We start from the raw sequence: 26,102 nt of genomic DNA, 5'->3' as shown, positions 1-26,102 counted from the left end.
GTTCCCTAGAGCCAAGTTTTCCCAATTTCCTCTCCCTGCAGAGGCAAAAGGCTCTGTACTGCCTTCCTGCTCCTGAATGGAGGGTGATGTGTGTGTGTGTGTGCATATATGCTTACCCTGAAATTGTGTATACAAATTTAAATGGTTTCACTAGTGTGAAAGCTAGTGATGGAATATACATAATGAAATTATGGCATATACTTAGGTGGCAGAATATATTGACATTTGTTATTTAAATGCAACTTAAGACTCTCAAACTATTATTTTAACATTGATCATTGTCTAGAGAATCTAGAGAGACAGAAGTATTATGGTATGATTGAAAACATTTAATGGTTATTTTATTTTTCTAGAAATGAATTAGCCATGTCAGATGGAACTTCTCAGTATTCTTTCTTAGATATGAGGCTTTGTTTTGCATTGACTGAGAGGATTTCTGCATATTTTACTCAGGCAGATTATTCAGCTCTTCTCAACACTCTTCTCAACACTCTTTCTTCAAGAAGAGCTAAAAGTGACAAAGACGACTAAATGAAAAAAGTTAAATATTTTAAATCCTTTATTCCCCAATTCATACTTCTGTCTGGAGTGCTTAGAAGTATGTCAAATGTCAAGAAAATGTATTTGTGGACAGCCTTATTTTAATATATTTTTAGTACTGAAATTTTATTACTGGAATTATTAAAATATATTATTTCTGATTCTAACAAAACTCATTCCTGCTGAGTAATTTATGCTTTTTAAGCAATAAAGAAACAGCTGCAGCTCTTGTATCAAAACCAACTTGTTAGTATTATTTGCAAATACACCCTGAATAATTTAAGAATGACTTGGTGTAGTCAAAAAAAGAAATTATAGACGTGAATTTTTAGTTGTGAGCAGACTTCACCACCACTATCACTACTGCCATAAGAGTGACTCCTCTTTATAATTAAATTGATAGGTGATGAAATCCTGTAGGATTATTTTATCTGCCTGACCGTTTTATAGGAACCATAAAATAAGCATTTTGGTTTTGTCAGGCTAGACAGAAGGAATTTACAAAACTTGCTAGTACGAGAACACAATAAAAGTATTAGACTGAGAAAATGCCTGCCATATGCATCAAGTCACAGTTGGAAACTGAGATGAAGAAAAAGGCTTGCCAGCCTTTTCCCCCTTCTTCTGCTGTCCTTCCCCTGTATATATTAACAAAGACCCAGAACTTTGTATAGAAATCGGTCTCTTGAATGCGAAAGAAATAGATCCGAGTTGCATCTCCTAAGGACATTGAGGCAGAATGATGCCCAGTCATTTTCGACAAAGGTACCACTTTGCTGTCTGCCTGGAGACTGTCAACATGGGGAGATTTCAGTGAGAAGAGTCCCAAAGCATAATGCAAACAGTCATATTCTCCACTACCTGTGAAATTAAATCCTACTTTGTGAGCAGGAGCAAATTTCCATGATAGAATGTAGGTGTGAGTAATTAAAGCCTATTCTTAAGCTTGTAGTAGATTTGATATTGCAGTTGTTGATCTGAGGATACCTATAATTTTGCCGTGTTATGTTGTAAGGATGAGAACCACATAAGAGTTACGTGATCTGGTCTATTGTATCAGTAAATCACAGCACCTTATAAGTGTAGTGAAATTTATGGCATATGTTCTCTTTTAAATATATTTTTAGAAGAGTTTGTGTATCATATTGACTCTTCAAATGTTCATCCTATATATTAAATGCATGAGATTGCTGTGTACATATAGAATGTGTGTATTTTTCATTTATATTCTTTATTAAATTTTATAATTAAACCCGAATATTATAAATAAAACTTTTCCTTTTGAAATATAAAGTATAAATATAGATAGAAAAGTACTATGTAAAAATGGTACCTTTTTGTTTCTCCTCTTAATTGAATTCTCAGCCGCTCCTGCCTGCTCCAAGAATGACAATATTTGTCATAGGTTTGGAAGTGATTTTTTTTTCTCTCCTTCCAAAGCCTGGAGAAGTATGAAATGGATTCAGTTCTGCCTTATAGATTATAAAATCAATAGTTTACTACATTCTAATTAAAGATTCATTATTCAATATGATGGACAAATGAGAGAGACTGTCTCATAATATATTTAATCCTGTGTGTTTACTTGCAAATGGAGATGATTAGATGAAAGAAATTTAGCGGGACAAAATATATGTGAAACAGCACAGTACTATTTCTTTTGGGGGTAAAATTATACTTTGATTATTTTTTTCTCTCTTTTTGCAGAACATTACTGTAGTTAATTTGTCAGCTGTGTGAGACAGCTCTGATTTGCTTTATATGCATTTACTTAAGATGCCTGTTTGCTTTTAGGTTCACCAAAAATCTGTCACCTGACAAGATCAACCTGAGTACATTAAAGGGTGAAGGTCAACTGACCAATTTAGAGTTGGATCAAGAGGTGCTTCAGAACATGCTGGATCTACCAACATGGCTTGCTATAAACAAGGTCTTTTGCAATAAGGCATCTATTAGGGTGAGCATTTTATTATGCTGAGATGGTCATTAACCAAAACTTTCCTTTTTCTATTTTGTTTTTATAAACTTTCAAGCAGTGTTGTGTTACCAGAAATTGTGATAAATATTTAAAATTTCAGAGAGAAAAACAAAGATCTTACCAGCAATAATTGTGTCATAATTTTTGTTTCTCATAGAGTGGGCATGAAATATCTACAGAAACAATGAAAGTGAGCATTTTATTCTCCTTTCTGAGTAAATCTTATCATGCACATTTTAAATAGGGGTAGAGATGAAAGCTTGTCTTTGCCCATGATAATTACAGTCTCTAATTGCTTAGTATGCTCTTTTTGTGTGTGTTATTTCTTCTCTTCCCCTCCTTTTTCTATTGCTGTCCGTCTTATTCCTTTCCCATCTCCAGAAATACCTTTTTGAGGGATTTTGCTCTCCATGAAAAATGTGGAAATATTCTGTGTTTAGGAGATACTCCTTATGGCTGCTAAGAAATGAGGCATTTCATTGTCTTCGCTCCTAGATTATACTAGCGTGTTTTTGTTTTTTGTGTTTTTTTGACTGAAGTTACGATCTGGTCAAGGTTTGGCAGTTCTTTTTTTTCTTTTTTAGTAGGAAATTGCCCTGATTTTTCTGAATGCAGTGAACATTCTGAATGTGATGCTTTGTTACAGACATTCAGTTATTTATAGGCCAGCAGTGCAAATGTGGATTTTCCTTCCTTTTAAAGGAAGGAATGTAGAAGAAGGTGTTGCTTTTCTTACTGTTCGACAACTCAGTATTAAAGAGACAGATTCTATTTTGTCTCTCTGTGTCTTACTTTCAATGATATGTAGGTTCTGAAGTTAATTTTCTTTTGAGTGTTAAATTCAGTAGTGTGTGCGCACAAGTTTATTATTTAGTATTTTCAGCTAAACTTGACATTTTGAAAGTAATATACTAATTTGAGTCCAGGAGCTGTAACTATACATAGCTAAAACGCATTCTAAACAAGTACTTTATTTTACTTAAATTTACTTTAAAATAATGTTTTCTCTTGCAGATACCGTGGACAAAGTTGAAAACGCATCCCATCTCTTTGGTGAGTTCTGAAACCAACTCCTAAATAGCTCTGTGTAGTAGAATTCATCTCATATATTTATACAGTTTTCTTGAGCTGACTTAGAATTTTAACCTCAACAGGCGTATTCTAGTCTTCCTCTGTGTAGAAGCAGATCAAGATAAAATAAAGTTTCTGGAAGTTGGTTTATTATTATTATTATTATTTTTACCATTTATAGCTTTGGGTCTAATCACCATAATGTTTGACTATTAGATGATCTATGTCAAGAAAAACGAGTTCTTCAATCATTACATTGTATTTCAGGTTTACTTGACAGAGAGTTATTTGCCCAACTAGTGCTGTTACAAGTTCCTGCCTGTCTTTTAGAACCATCATTTATAAGGCTTTTTGTATTCTACATCTGTACCCTACCTATTCATCCCAGTTATACCAGGTTTGACATAAGTCACATTGACCTAGTTTCTGTAACAGTCCAAGAATTCAGCTTGGATGTAAATTGGATATAAAAGATATAAATTAGACTCAACACTAGCTGGAATAAATGCTAATTCCTGTTATTTCATTTTATTTTGTTCTTTAACAAGTATCTTAAGAAATGTGGGAGCACTATAAATAATTTGCTTGAGACTGATAAGCCTTCCTAATGATATTTTCATAGGAATGAATACTCTGTTATGCTTTTCAAACTCACTATGAATACTTGAATGTGTAATTACTTAGTTCTGAATCAGTCTTGGAAAAATCTGTTGTTTTAAACCTTGAGGCATTTGATAGTGATCCCTTGCTTGTACCACTTTTTCTTCTGGACACTCTTGAGTTTAAAGCGTGGTAATGCTGAAGTGGGATGATGTAACCTCTTGACTGTATGATGTAACTGCCAGATTAGGAAATCAGTTTAAGCTGTGCTATTCTTGAAGATCACATGCTTTGACCTGCAGTAACAAGGCCTTACTCTTTGCTTAGCTCGTAATGAACTTAGTAAGCAATCTTTGAGGCTAAGATAACTTAGCAGGTCACCTTTGTACTATAAAAGCTTTCTTTGAACTAGTGTGTTAAATGGAAATTGATATCAAAGGATCACTATTTAATGGTTTAAGAAACTTTGACTTCTAAAGGAAGGTGAAATTGAAGGATTAAATGTCAAACTTCAGTCTTTTTGTTATTTCACTGAATTACCACTATTAGGTGGGGCTATTTTTAACAACTGAAAGCTCAACTAAATTTTAAGTAACCTTATTTAGCTGTTATGCTCTATACACATAGCTTAGAAGGTAGCTAGAGCCTGGTTGTCTGGTAGGCAAGAGGTACTTTTTCTTGGAAATGAGTAATTCTTTGTGTTTTAAAAAAAATCTGTTAACATACTAAGTTATCTTTGCTCATAATCAATCATTCTCTCCGTTTCTGCATGATGAACAATAATTTTGAGGAGGGCTGCTAGACAGCAGTTTTTCTGTTGTCAAAATACAAATATTTACCAGTGAGAAAAGGAAGAAAGAATAGGCAGACCTGCATCCTGATGTTCTTAGTTAACTCTTATTTATATTACATGAATTCCTTAATCATAGAATCGCACAGAGTGGTTGAGGTTGGAAAGGACCTCTGGAGTCCAAACTCCTGCTCAAGCAGGGTCACCTAGAGCTCATTGCCAGGACCATGTCCAGGCAGCTTTTGAATATCTCAAAGAATGGAGAACCTAGCATCTCTCTGGGCAACCTGTTCCAGTGCTTCTGTTACTCTCGCAGTAAAGCAGCTTTTCTGTATGTTCAGATGGAATTTCTCCTTGCTTCTCGTCCTGTCGCTGGGCACCACTGAAAAGAGTCTGAAAATCACTGCCCTGCTGTACTTTGCATTACAGTCATGTAGTGAAGGAAGCTCAGTGTTTCAAAAGTCTTAGTTTAATAAACACTAGTCAAACATCCAAAAATGATAGGATAATCAGAACAAATCATTGCTTCTTCCTCTGTCCTGCTCATAAACTAAGGGATTGGATTTCTTTCTTTTTTTTTCTTTTTTTTTCTTTTTTCTTTTTTCCTCCTGTTTACAAGGCAAGCTGTTCTTTGAGACAGGTGAGCAAATCGTTAATAAATGTCCAGATTTACTGCTAACAGCTTTAGGCATCATAATATGAAGTGTAAGAAAATTGGGAGTAGGGAGTTTTGCGCATTCCTAGGAAGCAGACAGGGCATTTTATGGATCAGAGTAGCATAGAGAAATATTTGTAGAGCGATGGGATTACTGAGACAGACACAGTTAACGTGGATGATAAAGTGCAATGGGTAGGGCAGGGTGGAACTGTGAGAAGAATTCAGAAGGGGTGGTATAACGTCAGAAAGCTAGACCAAGAAGTAACATTAGCTGTTTTTTGAATGAGCTTGGAATGGGACAAAATTGCAGAATTATAAACCCAGCTTGCATTTTAAATTTAGGTCACAAACATTTTAGTGTCAGCAAGTTAGGAGATTCTTGGATTAATTCAGTTGCCAGGACTAAAGTTTTGCTTTTATTTTGCTCCTGTTCTCTTTTTTGCTTCCATTATTATGCATTATTTATTTTGTATGCTGTAGTTCTGCTATTTAAATGTAGCTTTCAATAAAGATAGGATTTAGGTGTAGGGTAAGGAAAGGGTAGGAAAAAATATAACAACAGTATAAAATTATACTAGAATATTATGTTCTACAAATTATACTAGAATATTTCTTTCTAAAAATTGTTTGCTCTATTAGATCTACTCAAGGTTCATATCATTTTTATATGTATTCAGATTTTGTTTAAAGATACAGCACAGAACTTTATTTACTATTATGAATTTTAATGGACTAGTTTCAAATACTTTCCATTAAAATTTTCTGAACACACTAAACCATTTAGAAAATTCAGGTTTAACTGTATAGGTTAAAAAAAAAAAAAAAAAAAAAGATGGGAATGCATTATTTCCTGCCCTTTTCAAATTGGAGTTTTTAAAGATGAGTATGATGGGTAAATAACAGCTAAGAGTCAAGAATTCACTAACCCGATATTTTACTGGGAATGTCTGTTAAATTCACAAAGTATGAAAAAAAACGTATAAACTCTTAAATGTAATTTGTGTATGCTACAAAAACTTGTGAAAAAATGTTATAATCATCAATGTTTTTTTTTTTTTTTTTTTTTTACAAAATATTCTTTACAGTTTTTTTTTTGTTCTTGATAGACTAAATACATGATATTCTCTCATACATGTCCAATTTTTTGTTTTCTTTTGTTTTTCAAGTCTTTGGATAAAGTTGTTATGGAAATGAGTACATGTGAAGAGCCACGTGCACCTAATGGACCCTCTCCTATAGCAACTGCATCAGGACAAAGGTCAGGGATAATACTTATATGTACTTGATCCTCAAAAGTTTACATTACTCTTTTTTAGATTACTGTAAAACAGTTAGATCTCCTGTGTATTTCTTGTAGTACATAGGCTCACAGATTGCCATTTCAACCTCTAAAAATTATTTGAATTACTTTTGGGTGTTAACATATGCATTCAAATGGATGGAAATGTTTAATTTCAGATCCAACCTTGTAAAGAATGTCTGAATTATATGCATAATTCTATAAATGTTTCATTTGGGAATAAGTGCTCTATCAAAAGTGTTCTAATATTATTTAATATTTAATTTTTTGAAAGTTGAAGTTGTCTTGCCCTCAGTTTATTTGGAAAATACTTACAATGATTCTCTTTTCCAGTCTACTGAAATAATATTAAGGGTTATTTGTTAGAGAGTATAGAGTTTTAAAAGTTCTATTTTCTTTATTGTATCAGCCAAATCTTACCAAAAGATTTCATGCGTGTTATAGAGCCCAGAAGTCTCATAAAAGTTTGGGACAATATATCATTGTATTAACGACTTGTTTTTCCCTCTTCCTTTCTCCTTTTTTTTCTATTTATGGACACAAATCCTTGTTTTTCACATTTTAACTTCTGCACAGTCCTTAGTGGTAGTTCACGGGCCCTTAGGTACAGGTTGGAAATCATTTCTGCAGACATACTGTGTAGGATGAAAGATATGAAAAGGAATGACAAACCACATAAACATCTTTTAAAATAAGCAAAAAAAAAAAAAAAAAAAAAAGCCCTCAAAAAGGAAGAAAAATAGATATTAAAAAAATTAGCATACAGTTTTCCTTTCACTAATCTAAAGCATTTTAGATGCAAATGATATTTTTTTAACTAACTGTAACTGCCATATCTTTTAAAATAGTGCTTTGTGTGTTGATTGATACATAAATGTAACCGTTTGTGATGGCTTCTTTTTTAGGAAGAACCAAAGCAACTACTTTAAGTAGTTTGCATACTTTGTGTGTATAAAAGATATTATCATTTTAACAGACATTATAACTTTCCTCATAGAGCTTAGCGATATTGGAATTGTAATGTAGTCAAATAATGTTATTTTAATGTGAATTACTCCGTAAGTATGGATAAAGAGGAGTGAAAGTATCTATATAATGGTGTAGACTGCTTTTATATACATATTGTGCAAAGTGGCATGGTTACACTTCATGGAGATTGATCTTTGTTCACACTATATTATGTAATGATTGATTTGAGTTTAGGAACATATGGTAGAAAAGAAATTATGATAAACTATATGCAGTATATTTAACAAAAAAAAATCCTAATTGGAATAGAATACATTAGGAATTGCTAATTGTACAGTTTGTTTCATGTTGTATTTAAATTAATAAATATGTGTAATTTTATGCCCTTTTATTAGATCTATATTTTATATGTTGGCATTTCACCTTTCAGTGAATATGGCTTTGCTGAAAAAGTGGTAGAAGGAATTTCTGTTTCTGTGAATTCCATTATAATAAGGATTGGCGCAAAAGCTTTTAATGCCTCATTTGAACTTTCTCAACTGAGAATATATAGTGTAAATGCAAACTGGGAACATGCTGACCTGCGATTTACCAGAATACAAGAAGCTCAGCTTGGCGAGGTAAATATTTTCTTTTGCTAACTCTTTTCATTGTTTTTATAGTATGGGATGAAATAATTGAATTACAACCTTCTGCATTCTAGAAGACATGTTGTTATTGGGAAGACATTCTGTAGGAATTTCAGCTGCCCTCTAGAAACATGAGGATGTAAAAATGGTGGGTTTGAGTCAGATCGCAGTGGCCAAAGTGAACGCTCAGGGAAGAACAGAGACCAGGGCAAATATTTAATGTTTTCCTGTTAAGTTCTCTAAACCTATTTTAAAATGAAGGACACTGGAAGAAAAAAAGAATGGAATGTTAAATGTGGAAAGGTAAGGCGTTATGCTCTAAACCCCCACCCTACCCCTCAAAACAAAACTTTAAAATGATTATTTATTAATTTGTGAGATTTTGCCTACGTAGGATTTTCTTCTTTAAGTAGTTTTAACTGATTTTTAACAAAACTACAAATTACGTATTTTTCTTTAAATGACTAAATCATGCATATACAGAGTAATAGTAGCTGTACTGAATTTTCCCAGGAAGCAGCAAAGTAATATTAAAGTCCAGCATTGATACACACCGTTCTATTGTTTTCTCCCATTTAAGCACAAGAAAGTGTGAACTAAGTTCAAAGCTGATTTTTGAATGCTGTCTGTTGTATTGAAAAAGACATGTTTTAACATGAATCTAGCCTTGGACAAGTAGATATTTTAAATTTTGATTATATTTGTTTATTTAGAGTTGATAATTCCCAAGCAAACAGTGTTTACTCAGGGTTGGGAAACTGGAAATTGCTTTTTACATCCTGAAATAAACCCAAAGAGAATGTTATAATTAAAAATAACACAAAAATAATGGGAAATTTAATCTGTTTCTCTGATAGTTTGCATTCTGTCTCTTCTTCAGCTTATCTCTACGATCATGATCATTATGTTAATGATGGCTAAGGAGGAAGAGTTAAAAGTTTGACTAGATGGAGTTTTATATTACTGTTTTTTTTTTATTTCACACTTTTTAAACAGAGTTTGATTATGAAGAATCTCCCAATGCACAGCAGTGCTGTCCTTGAAGATTGTTCCTGTTAATGCAGTGAATTCAGAGAACACAAATTTGAAGGGACAAAATGATTTGACACTAATTTACACTAAAAATAAATGGTGAAAGAACAAGACTGATACTGTACTATAAAGATAACTTTTGCTAAACAACATCTTAAGGGAATAAATGCTGCAAGGTTTGCACTGTTGCTATATTCTTAATATAACGAAGAATCTCCTGAGAAATTTTTAGGAGCTTCCGTTCATACTGGATCTTCTGGATGAGGAGGGTATGTCCTCTGTTTTTCACAGAATCACAGAATAGTTCGGGTTGGCAGGGAACTCTGCAGGTGATCTAGTCTAAACCCCTGTTGAAGTAGGGTCACCTAGAGCATGTTTCCCAGAACTCTGTCCAGGTGGCATTTGAGTATCTCTAAAGGTGGAGACTCCACAATCTCTTTGAGCAGCCTGCTCAGTTCAACCACCCTCACAGTAAAGACTTTTTCTCCCCAGATAGAACATTCTGTGTTTGAGTTTATGCTTTTTGCCTCTTGTCCTGCCACTGGGCACCGCTGAAAGGAGTCTCGCCCCCTTCCTCTTGACAACCTTCCATCAGATATTTATAAACACTGATAAGATTCCCCTGAGCCTTCTCTAAGTTAAACAGTCCAATTCTCTCAACCTCTTCCCATATGACAGATGCTGCAAAACCTTAAACATCTTTGTGGCCTTTCTCTGGACTCACTCCAGTAAATTCATGCCTAGCTTATACTGGGGGAGCCCAGAATTGGACACAGATTTTTCCACAGATAGTATTTCTCAGGCTACTTCACACTGTGCCTTCCTATCTTACTAACTTTTATATGAACCTCCTTGCCAAACATAGCTGGTATGTTCTTCTACTCTGTTCTCTTCTTATTTTCTCAGGACATGGGCTCCAAGGTTTGCAAAATCTCAGTGAGAGGAGAATGATAGCTGAAAAACAAAGACACATATACTAGACAGATTCTTCCCTCTTACTATTTTCCCCAGCTGATCTTTTTTCTTCAAACAGTAATTTGGAAGGACTTTCAGGGAAATGAGAATTAATATTCTTTTTCCTCTTGATGTCCCATTCATTTGATGTCTTCCTTAATTGCTGTTTCTTGCCTATCCTATATTTGACTTTCAGTAACCAGCTGTACTTGTTGTTCTTGTACCATTATTTTAAGACTTGCCTGCAGCAACTTCTAGAAATTCATCTTATAGTTTCAATGTTTGTGAAGTGTGCAGGATACAGAATGTATTTATCTTAATCTTTTCTCTTAATTAAAACAGCACACTGCAAAAACCTCTCCCTTTCTGTAGCTTTGCTTCCCTCCCAACTCTGTTCATATAGTAAGATTTAGATTTCAAGATCTGAAAATACACTACACAGAATCGTCTTTATTTCTCATTTATGAAATAACATAGTATGCAATAATTGTGACCTTTACTTTTTTCTGAGTATTTTATAGAAGGTAAAAGTTACATAAATAATAAATAAATTTACGTATGAACCTTTACTTTGCAAGCAACTATGCTGCTTGTTACCTCTGCCTGCTTGGAACTTGCCTTACATTTCTGTGACATATTGAAGTTAGAGAGCAGGATCAGGGCTTTAATTCCTGATGCCTATAAGTGAAATAGTCAAATAATATTCTGTTCTCAGACACATGTACACACATGCATACTTGCATATGCTTATGGAAAAGTAAACTGGCATCTTGCATAAATGTTTTCTTTCTCTCTGTCTCTTTAAAGGTTTTGACTTTTAAAGAAATCAACTGGCAGATGATTAGAATAGAGGCAGATGCAATCCAGAGTTCTGAGCATGAAATATTGAGTGCTCCAGTTCGACTGATTACCAACCAATCAAAAATCAGGGTCACGCTTAAACGAAGGGTAAACTTCAAAAACTGTAAATCTTTTATTATTTTATGAATTCATATTTAGCTTGTGCTTTTTATATGTCTATATACATAGTAAAGGTTGTAAATCTAGGCTGTGTAAAATGTAGAATTGCCTGAAGTAACTTTTGATAAAATGCAATCAGTAAGATCGTGGAAATATTGCAAGAAATATTCAAAATCTACCTGCAATATCTTGCACAGGCCTTTCTAGTGAATCATTTTACCTAGGGAGCCTTTTTTATGATGATGTCTAGTGTCTTACCTCTCTAGACTTAAACAATGTTTGCATTGCTTACAGTTAGATAAATATATCAGTTCAATAGCCAATGCACTCTGCACAATAAAAATCAAGACACAAATATAGGTACTATAGTACGTTTTAGGCAATTTTAGTTATTAAGAGGAATGCAATCTAAAATAAACGGTATTTTTATTTAATTGTTTATGTGGAAAAAAATTCATTTTTATGAAATGTGGTATTTAAATTCAACCTTTTCCTTATGTTTAGTATAAGAAATTAGTAGTTAGATTCTTATTTAACTTTTTAAATTTTCATCCTACAGTTAAAGGATTGTAATGTAGTGGCATCAAAACTGGTTCTGATTCTGGATGATTTGCTATGGGTTTTGACGGATTCCCAGTTGAAAGCCATGGTGCAGTATGCCAAATCTCTTAGTGAAGCCATAGAGAAGTCAACGGAACAGAGAAAAAGCTTAGCTTCTGAAACAGCACAGGTATGATAACTGATTGTTCCAGTACATTGTTATCAAATGTAGCTGCTCTAAAATACAACACAGTATGATTTTTTTGTGTTAGTTTTATTTAGGAGAGAATGTTGTTTCCTGTGTTTTCTGTGTTTTGAGTGTATATCTTAAATCACTTTGAGAATGAATCATAGTAGTTTAAAACCAAGAGTTTATTTTACAGGATTTGTTTATTGATGTCAATTACGGGAAAGAAAAAGTTATATTTCTTTTTCCATGAATAGAATATTTAGACTTCTGTATTTATTTTTTAATGATTGGCTAATAGTTTCGTAAGTCCACTTGATTTTGCTCTCAACTATTTTCTGGTTATGAATTTTAAAATAAATTTAAGAAAGAGAGGGAAATAACCTTAATGTGTGGGCAGATATGATTACTGTAATATTTTTAAGTGCTTGTCTAGTTTAAGTCTTCACAGTATTGAAAAATAAGGTTTTAAGAGGAGTTTTCTTTTTTGCAACTCTCTTGTTGGAATATGTAGTGAAAAATAATTGTACTTTTAAAATATGTCTGCTGGCATAGATATGATAGTGATACAGCATGAAAGATATTATTTTATGCAAATCTTTGTTTCCTTTTAGCATATGTACCAGACTGGACCATCTGGGCTTTGATTGCAAGTGTTTGAGGGGAGGCATCTCTTCTTGTCTGTGACAAAGCAAGATAAACGCACTAATAAAAGATAGTCCTATTTAAAAACAAACAAACAAACAAAAAGAAAAACAAAAAAAAAAAATCCAGAAAACCCCAATTTACTGAGACTGACTAAATGAAGACACTTCTGTGGAATCTCTTGCAACAGAGCTAGTATACTATAATGATGAATTCAGTTCTTGTCTTCACAGTGACTTAATAGTGTGATGTACAGTTCAGTTGCAGCTATTTAATGGTTAGCTTTTTACTGAGCAGGGAAGTCCTAATTCTTCAGTTCCCTCTCCTTGCATCTCACTAATTCCCTGATGCTGGCACTGGCTCACATTTGACCCTGTAGTGAGGTAGTTGGCTGGAGTAGTTTGTCAGTTTAGCTCCCCCCCAGAAATGAATTTTTTTCTGCCAGTTTAGTTCCCTGAACAACTTGCAAAAACAGTAAGAGAAATATCAGTGGTGCAAGTGACAGGGAGGAAATAAGCCTGGGAGAAAGGAAGGATGGAAGATGGAGTGGTGTTGCCTCTCTGTGACAGCCAGCTATTAGCTTGACTTAGTTGTACTGTAAAACAGCACTGATAAACATTTCAAGGTGAATACATAATGTGTAGGTTTTTTTGTATTTGAAAGATTTATTATGAGTAAGTAAAAATATACTTATGTTTGAAATTAACTTAAAGAATAAACTTCTGTAAAGTAATATGACTAAATATTTTCAGAGCTCTGCCCCTGCACCCAGCTCTCAGCAGGTGAAAGCACACCAGACAACAGCAGCACCTGATCAAAACGATGCAATTGTGAAGCTGTTTAATGATTTTGATGTTAAGGAAACTTCTCATCATTTAGTAATTTCCCATTTGGACCTACATATATGTGATGATATCCATTCTAAAGAAAAAGGTAACTATTTTCTGTGTGTTCTTTTTCTTTAATGCGTCTATACTACATAATCTTCTTTAAAGGACATTTGAGGAACCCACTGATATTAACTTAACTTCTTTTTTTCTTTTAGAATAATATTCAGAATTATCTTCTTGAATCTCCAGGCATACCTACAGCTGGCCAGATGCCTTTATCAGGACTTCTCTTTCTTTATCTAGAATAAATGCAATCTAGTGATAGTAGATCACTATCAGTAGATCACTTCAGTGCTTTTTCTATCTTCTAGAAACAGATTCTGTCCTGTCAGACTGTTAAGTCTTGTTTTTCTTTTGTGTTACTGTGGCTTGAAATGTTCCCTGTAAAATGTTCTTCTGTAGTATTCCTTATAAAATACAAAAAGTTTGGATTAATAAAAGAGCAGTCCTCCTGGCATTACTAATTTAAAAAATTTAGGAGGCTCTGCAGCAAATTGAAAAGCCTCGGAAAACTTGTTTCGGTCTTTCAATTTTGCCTGCTTCTTTTTAATGAAAGACTATTGCACTGAACAATATTCACAATTGGAAAAAAGAAGACAAATGACACTTTTGTTTATCAATGTGTATTCAAGGAGCTGTCTAATTAACAGAAAATGTGTAGTGGAGTACAAGAGTACAAGTCTGCTGAACAAAAATGAGCGAAAAACTTAAGACTTAGTGAATGTACTTCCCTTTAGAGAAGATACTTGACACCGAAACATGAAATCTACTGGTTAGAGATGTATTTTTTTTACATGTAGTGTATCTACTGAAGTTGCAATTTATAGCACTTAGTGAGACCTCTTTTTTGATCCAGTATTTTTGGCCATGAAGATTAAGTTTAGCAGTGGAAAAATCAGAGCAGGGGAGTCTCAAAATTCCTCTTCACTGAAGTAATATTTGATACATAAGAAATCAAATTATATTTACAACATTTTTGAAAGTAAATCTACTCATTTTGAATGACTGAGCATAATCATATATTCACTACAAAAAGTTCTATTGCAGAAAAAATTTAGTAATTTGTCTATAAATAATTGTATTTATTTTTAGTAGCAACAGTATGATCACAGAATACAGAATTTGACAGGCTGCTCTTTAGAAACCATCAAAGACCTTCTGAATGAAAATTTTGAGGGAAGATAATAAAGTTGTGAGAAGAGCTGGTAGAGGGGAGGGAGGAAGAGATTTTTAAGTATTCCTAGGAAACCATGAGTACAAGAACTTATGTTCTAAATGCCATGTGTGCAGTGCTGAGCATTATTTTATTTTACAGATTCAAATAGACGTGTTACAGGAGGGGCCATGCAGCTTTCCTTCAGTTATTTGACAGTGGACTATTACCCATTTCACAAAGCAGGTATGAAAGTGAGTGTTTCACAATTATTTGTAAGCATATATATTGCTTAAATACTAAATTTATTTGCATGTTTATGATTGTGGCTTGGATAATAACATTGTAAGCATTTGAGATGTACACCTTTTAACATCAAGGACAAAAGACTATTTCTTTCTATATGCAAAATAAACAAAAAAAAGATGACCCAAACTCAACAACCTAGAAACCAATTCAGTTCCTGTAAATGCGCTATTTTAGGCCAAACAGTTTTCCTGTTAGCTATTTCACTGAGTCAACAAAAAGATGTTTACACATTTCTGACATGAAAAGAAACGTATGTTGATGGGCAAGGCAGTGTGCAGCAGAAGGCAGTGTGCAGCGGATATTTGCTAGTCAGATAGTATAGATATTTGCTGGAGTCAAATACAGTCTTCTCATCAGGCAAACTTTTTTTTTTGTCCCCAAGTAGAGGTCTATTACTTTGTTGCCATTTCCAGACAGTGTTTTGTTTTTATTTTTTTTTGCTCAATAGCAATGTTTGAGTGTGTAGAATTTAGCTGTGTAGCATTTTGCTCAATTTTTATTGAATTGCCATTGAACAAGTGTTAGTAAACTCCAAACAAACGTTTCTTACAAATCATTCCTTGTAAATGCATTTTTCATAAAACTCAATATACATGACTTTTAAGTAACAAGTATGGTTTTTACACCTTACAGAATGTATTGCAATTTGGTGTAGTGCAGATAGCATATTCTCTTATATGGCTGTGTATATTTAAGAGTAACGGTATTCTTTTCCCACTATGGATTGATGCAGTATGTTTGGTGTATGTGATACTGGTTTCCATTCCTATGAAGGTGTACCTGGGTTTTAACATATGCCTATCTTGTGACCCAGCTGTGTTTATCACATAGTGTCACTTCTGCTGTGTCTAGGTGAGAGTTGGATCTCACTATTTATTTTTACTATGAGCTCTCTTCTGAGAAGGTGTAGGGAGCAAGGGAAATAAATAAATAATACCAAAGTTGCTCATTTTGGAAGGATTCTGACAAATAGTGTGTGACCCAGTTAGACAATTTAGGAATTTTGAAGAACTCATTTGGCCAGTCTTAGCAAGACTGGAGTATCCACTGTAGGCTCTTAGATAGGCATTTTAGAAGTCCACTGAAGATACTCTTAGGTAATAGCTACATGGGATATGACTCCCATTGCATGAAACCAGAGCTGGCAAAGATCATCTGCAGAACAAAGATGATCTTTCTAAACATAGTGTTCTCCTGCAGTGTTCTATACAAATACATTTAAGTAACAGAACTCAAGTTCTCATTAATAAGCTATAAGAAAAAACTCAAAGGTCTTCCTCTTTGGCCCAATAAGATAGGAAGGAACATGCTGTAAAGTTTCTTCCTTTACTGTAAGAAGTTGCTGTCTTCTCAGTGTTCTATAACAGTGAGGTAATTCTATGGGCAAACCATCGTCACAGGAGAGAGACTTTACTACAAGGAGGAAGAGCATATGCTACTCTTGGAAGTTCAAAGGTAGTTGTCTACCTGTGTAGCTATTGTGGTTGTAAACACTGCTGAATCAAGGGCTATCATCTGATAAGAAAACATTCCTACCTGTAAGCAGAGGCCATGCAATGGTATGTGCTTAAGGACAATGCCATATTGATTCTCTACAGCAGTGGGCAGGGAGGAAAAAGCTGTGCACCTCTGAGACAGTTATTAAACTTCTTTCTAGTTTTGTACCTCTCTGGCCTATGTAATATTTAGAAATGTGTCTTTTAGTGTAGTCTTTCTGGGAATTGCAATTAGCCCTTCAAGGAAAAAGTAGCTTTCAACAATTAATCATCTCTGCAGATGGGATTCTTATGGATTTATTCATTTGCTTATTTTGTGACAGATGCCAGTAGGAACTCTAATGAGATCTTGACACACAATTCCAGTAGGATAAATTTCTAATCCATTCAACTTCAGTGCTTCTAATGATAACTATGATTTATAGTACTTTAAGGAAAATGAAGTGAGGTGTGGGTCTCTTAATTGCATTCTAGCATAAGCCAGACTGTTCAAGTTCTTGAGTGTTGTAAACCTGTTTGTACAGCAACCCATCATGTTACTAATCCTCCTAGACCTGCTGTGACAAAGTTTTATGTAGGTCCTTTTTTTTTTTTTGTGTGTGTGTGTGTGTGTGTGTGTGTGTGTGTGTAGCTGATAAATGTTGCTGGATGACGATTAGAGAAAGCAGCTGCTTTCCAATAATACAGGACATTTTGCAGCACAGGAAATTCTTGACCAAGCTGATGCCTTGAGACAAATGGGAAGCATTTTCTTTCTGTGCAACATGTAACAAATTCATTTGGCTTCATTTCTGTTTTCTTGTTACATTCTGACCTATCTTTTCACTTTGCACAGGTAAATACACCTCCATATATAAAATCATAGAATAGTTGAGGTTGGAAGGGACCTGTGGAGATTGTCTGGTCCAACTCTCCTGCTTGAAGGGGGGTCTGCTACAACAGACCACCTAGGAGCACATCCAGTCAAGTTTTGAGTGTCTGCAATTTTTGAAAACCTGTTCCAGTGTTTGATCATCCTCACAGTAAAAGAGCTGCTGCTTGTGTTTAAATGGAATTCCCTGTATTTCAGTTTGTGCCTGTTGCCTCTTGTCCTATTACTGGGCACCGCTGAGAAGAGTCTGGTTCTGTCTTCTTTACACCATCCAATCAGATATATACACACACATTGCTAAGATCCCTTCTGAGCCGTCTCATCTCCAGGCTGAACAGTCACAGCTCTTTCTCCCTGTGACAGATGCTCCAATCCCTTAATCATCTTTGTAGTTCTTCAGTGGACTCATTCCAGCATATCCATGTCTCTTGCACTGAGGAACCCAGGGCTGGACACAGCACGCCTGATGTGGTCTCATCAGGGCTGAATCTCTAGAGGAGAAGGATTACCTCCCTTGACCTGCTCTGCCCAATGCAGCCCAGGATGTTGTTGGCCCTTTATTGCCACGAGGATGCATTGCTGGCTCATGGCCAACTTGGTGTTCACCAGGATCCCCAGGTCTTTCTCTGCAAAGCTGCTTTCCAGCTGGCCAGCTCCAAGCATGTGTTGGTGAATAGAGTTATTCCTCCCTCTGCGAAGGACTTGGCGTTTCCCTTTGCTGAACCTCATGAGGTTCCTCTCTGCCCATTTCTCTAGCCTCTCGAGGTCCCACTGAATGACTGCCCAGCCATCTCTGTATCAAGCTCTCCTCCCAGCTCTGTATCATCTGCAAGCTCGCAGAGGGTGCACTCTGTCCCATCATCCAGGTCACTGATGAATAGAAATTGGCTCTAGTATTGACCCATGGGGTACTCCAGTAATGACCAGCCTCCAGCTGGACTTTGGGCTGCTGATTGCAACTGTTTGAGCCTGGAAGTTCAGCCTGTTTCTGGGCCATTTTGTTGTCTGCTAATCTATCCTGTACTTCCTCAGTTTGTCAGTGAGGATGCTATGGTGCTGAAGGCCTTGCTGAAGTTGAGATAAACAACATCCACGGCTTTCCCTTTTCCACCAAGCCAGCTGTCTTCATTGTAGAAGGCTGTCAGGTTGGTCAAGCATGATTTCCCATTCATAAATCCATGCTGACCTCTCCCAATCACCTTCTTGTCCTGAATGGTTTCCAGGATTACTTGCTCCATCACCTTCCCAAGGACTGAGGTGAGGCTGACTGGCCTGTACTTCCCCGGCTCCTCTTTCTTGCCCTTCCTGAAGACAGGAGTGACACTTGCTTTCTTCCAGTCCTCAGGAACCTCTCCCGATCACCATGACCTTTCAAAGATAATCAAGAGTGGCCTTGCAATGACATGGGCCCTTTCCCTCAGCACTTGTGGGTACATGCCATCAAGGCCCATGGACTTGTGTATGTCCAGTCTGTTTAAATGCTCCCTAGGCTGATGCTCCCCTACTGAGGGCAAATCTTCCTTGCTCCAGACTTCCTCGTTGGTCTCAGGAGCCTGAGGTTCACCAAATCACAGAATGGCTGAGGTTGGAAGGGACCTCTGGAGATCCTCCAGTTCAACCCTACTGCTGAAGCGAGGTCAACTAGCGTATGTTGCCCAGGACTGCATCCAGCCAGCTTTTGAATGGAATGTCCCCAGGAATGGGGACTCCACAACTTCTCTGGGTAACTTGTTCCAGTGCTCAGTCATCCTCACAGTAAAGTTCCTATTCCTTAAGTAAACACAGAACTTCCTGTGTTTCACTTTGTGCCTGTTGCCTCTCATCTTGTTGCTGGGCACCGCTGAAAAGATTCTGGCCCTGTTCTCTTTATACCCTCCCTTCAAATACTTACACACATTGATAAAAAGACCCCTCAATCTTCTCTTCTCCAGGCTGAACAGCCCCAGTTCCTGAAGGCCAGTCTTACCAGTGAAGACTGAGGTGAAGAAGGAATTGAGGACCTTGGGGACAGAGGACAGAGAAAAGGCCAGGTCCTCTGCCCCATTCAGCAGCAGGCCCACATTTTCCCTATTTTTCTTTTTGCTGCTGATGCAGAAGCTTTTCTTGTTACCTTTCTGTGTTCCTTACCAGATGCAAAGTCAGGTGTGCTTTGGCTTTCCTAACCCTGTCCTTGCAAGCTCAGACAGGGTCTTTGTATTCCTCCTCGGTCACCTGTCCTTACTCCTACCTTCTCTACCATTCCCTTTTATTTTTCAGTCAGGAACTCCCTGTTCATTCGTACGGGCCACTCTTGCTTGATTTCCTGCTCATCAGGATGAACCATTCTTGAGCTTGGAGGAGGTGATCCTTGAAAATCAGCAAGCTCTCCTGGACTGCTTCCGGTAGCATTCTTCCAAGCAGATTCTGAATAGGCAAAAATCTGCTCTCTGAAGTCCAGAGTTGTGATCCTGCTATTTGCTTTGCTCCATCCTCTCAGGATACTGAACTGCACTATCTCATGGTCACTGCAGCCAAGGCTGCCGCTGGCTTTCACATGCCCAACTCTGCTCTTCCCTCTTTGCAAGAAGAAGATCCAGCAGAGCGTCTCCCTTGGCTCCTCGATCATCTGTTATCAGTTATCACCCCTGCACTCCAGAAACCTGGATTGCTTGTGCCCTGCTGTATTGCCCGCCTTCAGCAGATATCAGGGTGGTTCAAATTCCCCACGAGGACCAGGGCCTGTGAAAGTGAGGCTCCTCCCCATTGCCTGAAGAAGGCCTCACTGTCTTCCTGATGAGACAGTCTGCAGCAGATGCTCACCACAACTTCGTCCTCTTGGTCTGTGCGCTAATCTTGAGTCGTAAGCTCTCAGCTGTCTCCTCCTATATCCCAAGGCAGAACTCCAGGCATTCCCACCTCTCTCTCATATAAAGGGTAGTTCCCCCTCCCTGCCTTCCTGGCCTGTCCTTCCTAAAGAGCATCCATTGCAGCACTCCCATTATGTGAACTATCCCACCATGTCTCCATGATCTCAGTGTGATCATAGTTGTGCAATGGTATGCAGACCTTTAATTTCTCCTGTTAGTATACATCAGTTTACACTTCAGAGAGGCACCCAGTTGTACTGACTTCTCAGAACTTTCCCGGTAATATTGTCTTGTACATACTTACTTATATGCATATGGTTGGGGTGATTTCAGCCTTTTTTTTTTTTTTTTTTTTTTTTTAATTACTAGGTCCCTTCTCTTCACATCACCCTTTGGTCACCAGCCTGGTCCACTATTTCCTCCCTTGATTGCTGGTCATCCTCTCTTACATTATTCCTAGTTTAAAGCTCTTCTTACCAGGTTGGCCAACTTGATGGGAAAGATGCTTTTGCCCCACTTAGACAGGTGAATCCCATCTCTTCCAAGCAGCCTTTAATCCTCAAGGAGTGTCCTGTGGTCATAGGGAGTCAAAACCCTGTTGTGGACAGCTGTTGTACAACTGATTGCTAATCTGCAGGATCCATCCACTCAAGCCCTTCACGCATCAGCAGGATTGAAGAGAATACCACCTGGCCCCTCATACCCTATAGCATTGCCCTATAGTCCTCTGATAAAAGACTGAAATGTTCTCTAGCGCTTTATGATGCATGTATTTCTTTTGGAAGTTCCATTACATAATATATTTTTTTTAATCTATTGATTTGGAAAATGCCAGCTTCAGAGACATGAATCTAATGCATGTGTGCCTTCTTACTGCCTTTCTTTTTTCCTCTCTACTCTCTTTATTCTCAGATAGGAAGGCTCAAATGACCATCAAAGCAGCTATCGGGCAAGAGATGGGAGAGATGTCATCTCTTGTGGTAGCCCCACCCCCTTACAAAGTCTTCCATGCTAAAATCTTTGCATTTAGACTTGAAGTCAGACTTTTTTTCCCAAACATTCTTATATTTTAATGGCCACTGTATCTCATCATTTCCAATGTCACTTTCTGAAGCTTCATTAAGTCCCAAATGAAGCAAGCTTTCACATACTGATGTTTAAAGGCTGTTGTACTTTTTGATAGAATGTTATTGTGTTCTTTTTTATTAAACAGGTTAGCCATTTTTATTTAAAAGGACTGTTTGAGGAGATCTCAGATTGTTTCAGAATTTTAAATGCTTCAGCAGCAGAAAAATGTAACAAATAAAAAAATTTCAGCTGGGCTTGATTTTTCAGCCCAAGGACTGGGGCACTGATTAACTTATATGATCGGTTGTATACCATGAAGATTCCAGAAAGCTAAGACAAAATGAGTACATTCCTGAAAAGGAAGCAGAAACATGTTAGGACATAGCTCTGGCAGGAAAGAAAGGTTTGGAAACAGCATGGAAACTGCCTCCTGTTATTTGCTCCTACTTTTTTCAGAAAAACAGGTTTTTTTGCATGTTCTCTTATATCAAACAAATGTATCATGCAAATTCTCCTAACTGGAAATATACAGTGAGGTTTTAAAGGGAAGTGGCAATATAATGTTGTTTTCTGTAGTGAACTTGTGAAGCAGTATAACTTTGTTTTTATGTAATATACAACTTAAGTGATAAATGTTATAAGTTCTGTAATTGTAATTGCAAGGTGTAATGGCATTATAGGTTGAAGAAAAAATATAAAATAGTGAAAACTAATTTTCCAATTAGAAGCAAACTTTCAAAAAAAAAAAAATCCCAATTCCACCTCTTCGCAGGAGACAGCTGCAATCACTGGATGCATTATAGTGATGCCACTAAAACCAGAAGTGGATGGGCCAAAGAATTATTAAATGAATTCAAAAACAATGTTGAATTGCTTAAGCAGGCTGTGAAGGATCAGGCTGTAGATTCTCCTACCAAATCTCCACCTGCTATATCTCTGGAAAATCTTCAAACAGGTACTTTGTTTGCATCGCTAATGCTCTACTTTCATGAAATATTAAAACTGTTCTTAAGACGACTGTTCATTTCAATGATTTCATCGCTATTCTTTCCTACAGGCAAGGAACAGATACCGAAAGGAACATCTAGGGCTTCCTCTGTATCTTCCCAACAACCAAAGGGCAAACTGATGTCTTGTCCTATTGTGGTTAGACTTGCAGATTTCAATATATATCAGGTACATTTCTTCTAGTTAGTAAAACTGGGTCTACTTTGCCCTTGACTGTTATGTAACTGCTTTTTAAGGGGCAGATCCAAAGCCCACTGAAATTAATAGACATCTTTCCATTCATTATTGGCTGAGACCTTTATGGGCCTGCTTCTCATTTGTTAAAATCGATGGATATTTTCTTATTGACTTTATTAGATAATACCCTATTGGAATTGTCTTTTGGATCCAAGTTTTACCCTCCTCAAAATCGTGACATTCAGAATTCTGTCCATTCGTTATACTATGTTACCTACCCAATATTTTAATATGTAGTTTTGTATTTTGTGCTTTTCTTATTTACTTGTCCTTTTCAAAGTACAATGAATTCTATTTTTAAAAGAAATGTTAATTGAGGGGTTTTACCCTTCCCCCCAGTGATATTTTGAGTGGATTTTCTTTAACCATTCATTTTTTCATTTTTTGCAGTGAATAGCTCTAGTTGCTGGCTGTAGCCCAGATTCACACTCTGCAGAAAGAAGGCAACTGGACTGAGGAGGAGTATACCTCCAATGCAGAATAGTAGTTGTATTAGAGGGCCTATAATAAATTTCAGATGCTAAAAAAAATAATGCTTAGTGTGTGCCTTTAGTCAGTATGTCTTTTGTTTGTTCTTGTGCCCATTTCCAGTCTTTTTCTCACAATATCCTTTCTGGCAGAGTAGGAGGTTGCAGCTTGCTGCCAGGAGCTTTCGTTTGGATTTCAAGTGGTTTTTAACATCATCTTGTATTGTTAGTGTTTTAATTTGCCTTCTGTTCTTCTTCAGATACTGGTCTCCTTCTTCCCCCTTTATAGCTATCTCTTCAGTTTTTTGTACTGTAACTATTTCTGTACAGTATACAGAAGCTATTTTCCTAGGTAGATCTATCTGTACTATTACTTTGAGTTTTTGTGTGTGTTAAGAGATGTATGCAATTTTAAAAACAGCTACATCTTGTGAAGCAGGCTTATAAAGGGTATCTATTTATAATTTCCAACTAGACTGTGCAAGATAAAGTAGACATCATCATCATACACTTAATATTAAAAAGTCTGCTAATATGAAGATTGTAATCTGACATACAAAGCATTAGATGAAACAGCTTTGTTTTGGCAACATAACTTTTAAACTGGAATGTATTCTAGGAAATTCAGTCAAATATATAGTATATCAAAAGGTGATCTTTTTCTTGTTTTGTAAGTTATGTTGGAAGGAAACAGAAATGGAGAATTACTGTTCTATACTGTCTTGCTTCTCCTGCCAAGTAGACATTGGGGCATAGCCAAATATACACATTATTGTCAGGTGCATGTTGAACACTTGCTTAGCAGTATACAATCTTGAGTTGGCCTGTGTACTGGAACCTGTCCATATGACAGTGCCAGAACTTCAGAAGAGTTATCAGGTATCCTTATTTAACCCTTATCTGAGTACGAGATTCTTTTGGGTGGCCGGTATGCAAATATACCCTGTTCTGGCATAATTGCTTGTACGGGATCTGTAGTATTTGCAATAAAAATATCTGATCAATTTAGAGTTCTACTGAGTGCCTTAGAAAGTGACCTGCTGCTTTTTGCCTCACATGAGTGAAGGGAATGTGGTACCATTAATACTTTATTTTTATTTATTTATTTATTTATTTATTGGTGAAACTCTTATATGCATATTGCTTCTACTGCAAGGCAACTAGATGCTTGCTGCTGTCTGTACTTTGTGTAATTTGAGATCTATATGTGAGAGCAATGTACTATGTTACTCTACTGGGGCAGTGCCTTGGCATCTACAAGCATTTAATGATTCCCAAAAATGTAATATATTAATGAAATTGATCTTTTATCTTTTACAGGTCTCTACTGCAGACCAGTGTCGTTCTTCCCCTAAAACTCTGATCTCTTGCAATAAAAAGTCACTTTATCTTCCACCAGAAATGCCAGCTGTTCATATTGAATTCACTGAATATTACTATCCAGATGGAAAAGACTTTCCTAGTAAGATTTTTTTTTTGTATTGATGTATAAATCATACTGATTACAGGTTGACAATTGAAAATGGTTAATGGCTGTTTAAAACTGAGTCACTGGAAAGAACAAAACGTTGCTCTATTTCCACAGTTTTTTCTCCTAGCAAAACCCTATAAATACTGATTCTTATAAACATTATGTTTTAAATATTAGAATACACACAACATTTTTAGCAAGAAATAAAAAATTTGTTTTGCTATGTACATGCATTTTTTTCTATATTTTCAATACCTAGCTACATAAAAGAAGTCAAACTACTGCAGTATTATCTAAGATGTAACAAAAGGTCAGCCAGAGTTATTTTTATCAATGTTTTATTGGCCTGGCCTTCTTTTACATAAAGAAATGTCATTGGATTTCCTGTGGATAGGGCTTGAAGACAGCAACTCTCCTTGGTCCTGCCCTCCCTTTGTAATGAGAACATGCTTTCCTTGTCATCTGACCCTGTTTTATTTTAATATTAGCTTTTACATTTAAAAATTGAGTAGTTGTTTGAAATGAGAGAAAGAAAGTAGTATCACTTTAGACATCCCCTAACTATTTATTCTTTCCTGAGATCAGAGGAATAGATTTCCATTTATTTTCTCATGTAAAATATAAAATAATAAGTAAATAAATAAAAGCAAACTTTAAAGGTTTCATTTGTTCTCATGATTTTATTTTGCTTTCTCTTTTAGTTCCATGTCCAAATTTGTATGGCCAGCTGAATGCTTTACAATTCACCCTGGATGAGAGAAGTATTCTTTGGCTAAACCAGTTTGTCCTGGATTTGAAACAGAGTCTTGTTCAATTCATGGCTATGTACAAGTTAAACGACAATTCAAAGTCAGATGAACATGTTGATGTTAGAATTGATGGACTAATGCTAAAGGTAACCTGTCATGATGAGATGTTTTGTGGTTCTTTGCAACAAAATACTTTTTCGCTTATTCTGAAAAGCTATTAGCCAGGCAACTTAAAACAAACAAACAAACAAACCCTACATGGTAAGCAACACTGCTCAGGAAAACTAGACAGAATATGACAGTTTGAAGACAGAAGTCTGTCATCTTTACTACTTCATTTATTTAATATTTTTAGTATTGAAGACCTCAGTGGGAATATTAACTTATTTCACTGTGTTCAGTGAAGCTGACGTAGTAGAAAAATCAAGCACTGAAGTAGAATTAACTAGCAAGCAATTTGTAATTTCAGTCTGTGTATTAATGTCTTCTACCCCTGGCTGTAGGATATTCAAACTCTTTGGTCTTGTTACTGAATGTCTGGAGTAAAGGAAGTAGTTCCACATACATTTGAAAGCTGCTTCTTAAAAACCTTGTCTCACTATTTTCTATTTCACACTGGCCCCTGGCTATAACTCAGGTACAAAAGTTTGTTTGCTAGATGCTTTAGTTCAGAAGAATGGTCTG

General features: G+C 36.1%; 1 protein-coding gene across 9 annotated transcripts in view; it reads left to right on the top strand.

The window, feature by feature from the left end:
• BLTP3B (bridge-like lipid transfer protein family member 3B) overlaps positions 1-26,102 on the top strand; it is a 63,382-nt gene that overhangs the window by 15,488 nt on the left and 21,792 nt on the right. For 8 of the 9 annotated variants that reach the window (XR_009959706.1, XR_009959704.1, XM_062585843.1 and 5 more), the window contains exons 2-13: positions 2,335-2,497; positions 3,533-3,571; positions 6,804-6,895; positions 8,337-8,526; positions 11,329-11,469; positions 12,041-12,211; positions 13,606-13,786; positions 15,059-15,142; positions 22,259-22,441; positions 22,544-22,662; positions 24,519-24,660; positions 25,371-25,564. Coding sequence is in view for 7 of the 9 variants with exons in the window: in XM_062585843.1 (XP_062441827.1) it covers positions 2,335-2,497; positions 3,533-3,571; positions 6,804-6,895; positions 8,337-8,526; positions 11,329-11,469; positions 12,041-12,211; positions 13,606-13,786; positions 15,059-15,142; positions 22,259-22,441; positions 22,544-22,662; positions 24,519-24,660; positions 25,371-25,564 (1,699 nt within the window). In the remaining 2 variants the exon portion in view is untranslated. Of the gene's footprint in view, positions 1-2,334; positions 2,498-3,532; positions 3,572-6,803; positions 6,896-8,336; positions 8,527-9,617; positions 9,837-11,328; positions 11,470-12,040; positions 12,212-13,605; positions 13,787-15,058; positions 15,143-22,258; positions 22,442-22,543; positions 22,663-24,518; positions 24,661-25,370; positions 25,565-26,102 lie in introns of those variants that run through there. The other variant, XM_062585853.1, reaches the window with a different exon arrangement.

The sequence above is a fragment of the Rhea pennata genome, chromosome 1, assembly GCF_028389875.1.
Source record: "Rhea pennata isolate bPtePen1 chromosome 1, bPtePen1.pri, whole genome shotgun sequence".
NCBI classification, from domain to species: Eukaryota; Metazoa; Chordata; class Aves; order Rheiformes; family Rheidae; genus Rhea; species Rhea pennata.
This window is presented reverse-complemented; position numbering and strand designations above follow the sequence as displayed.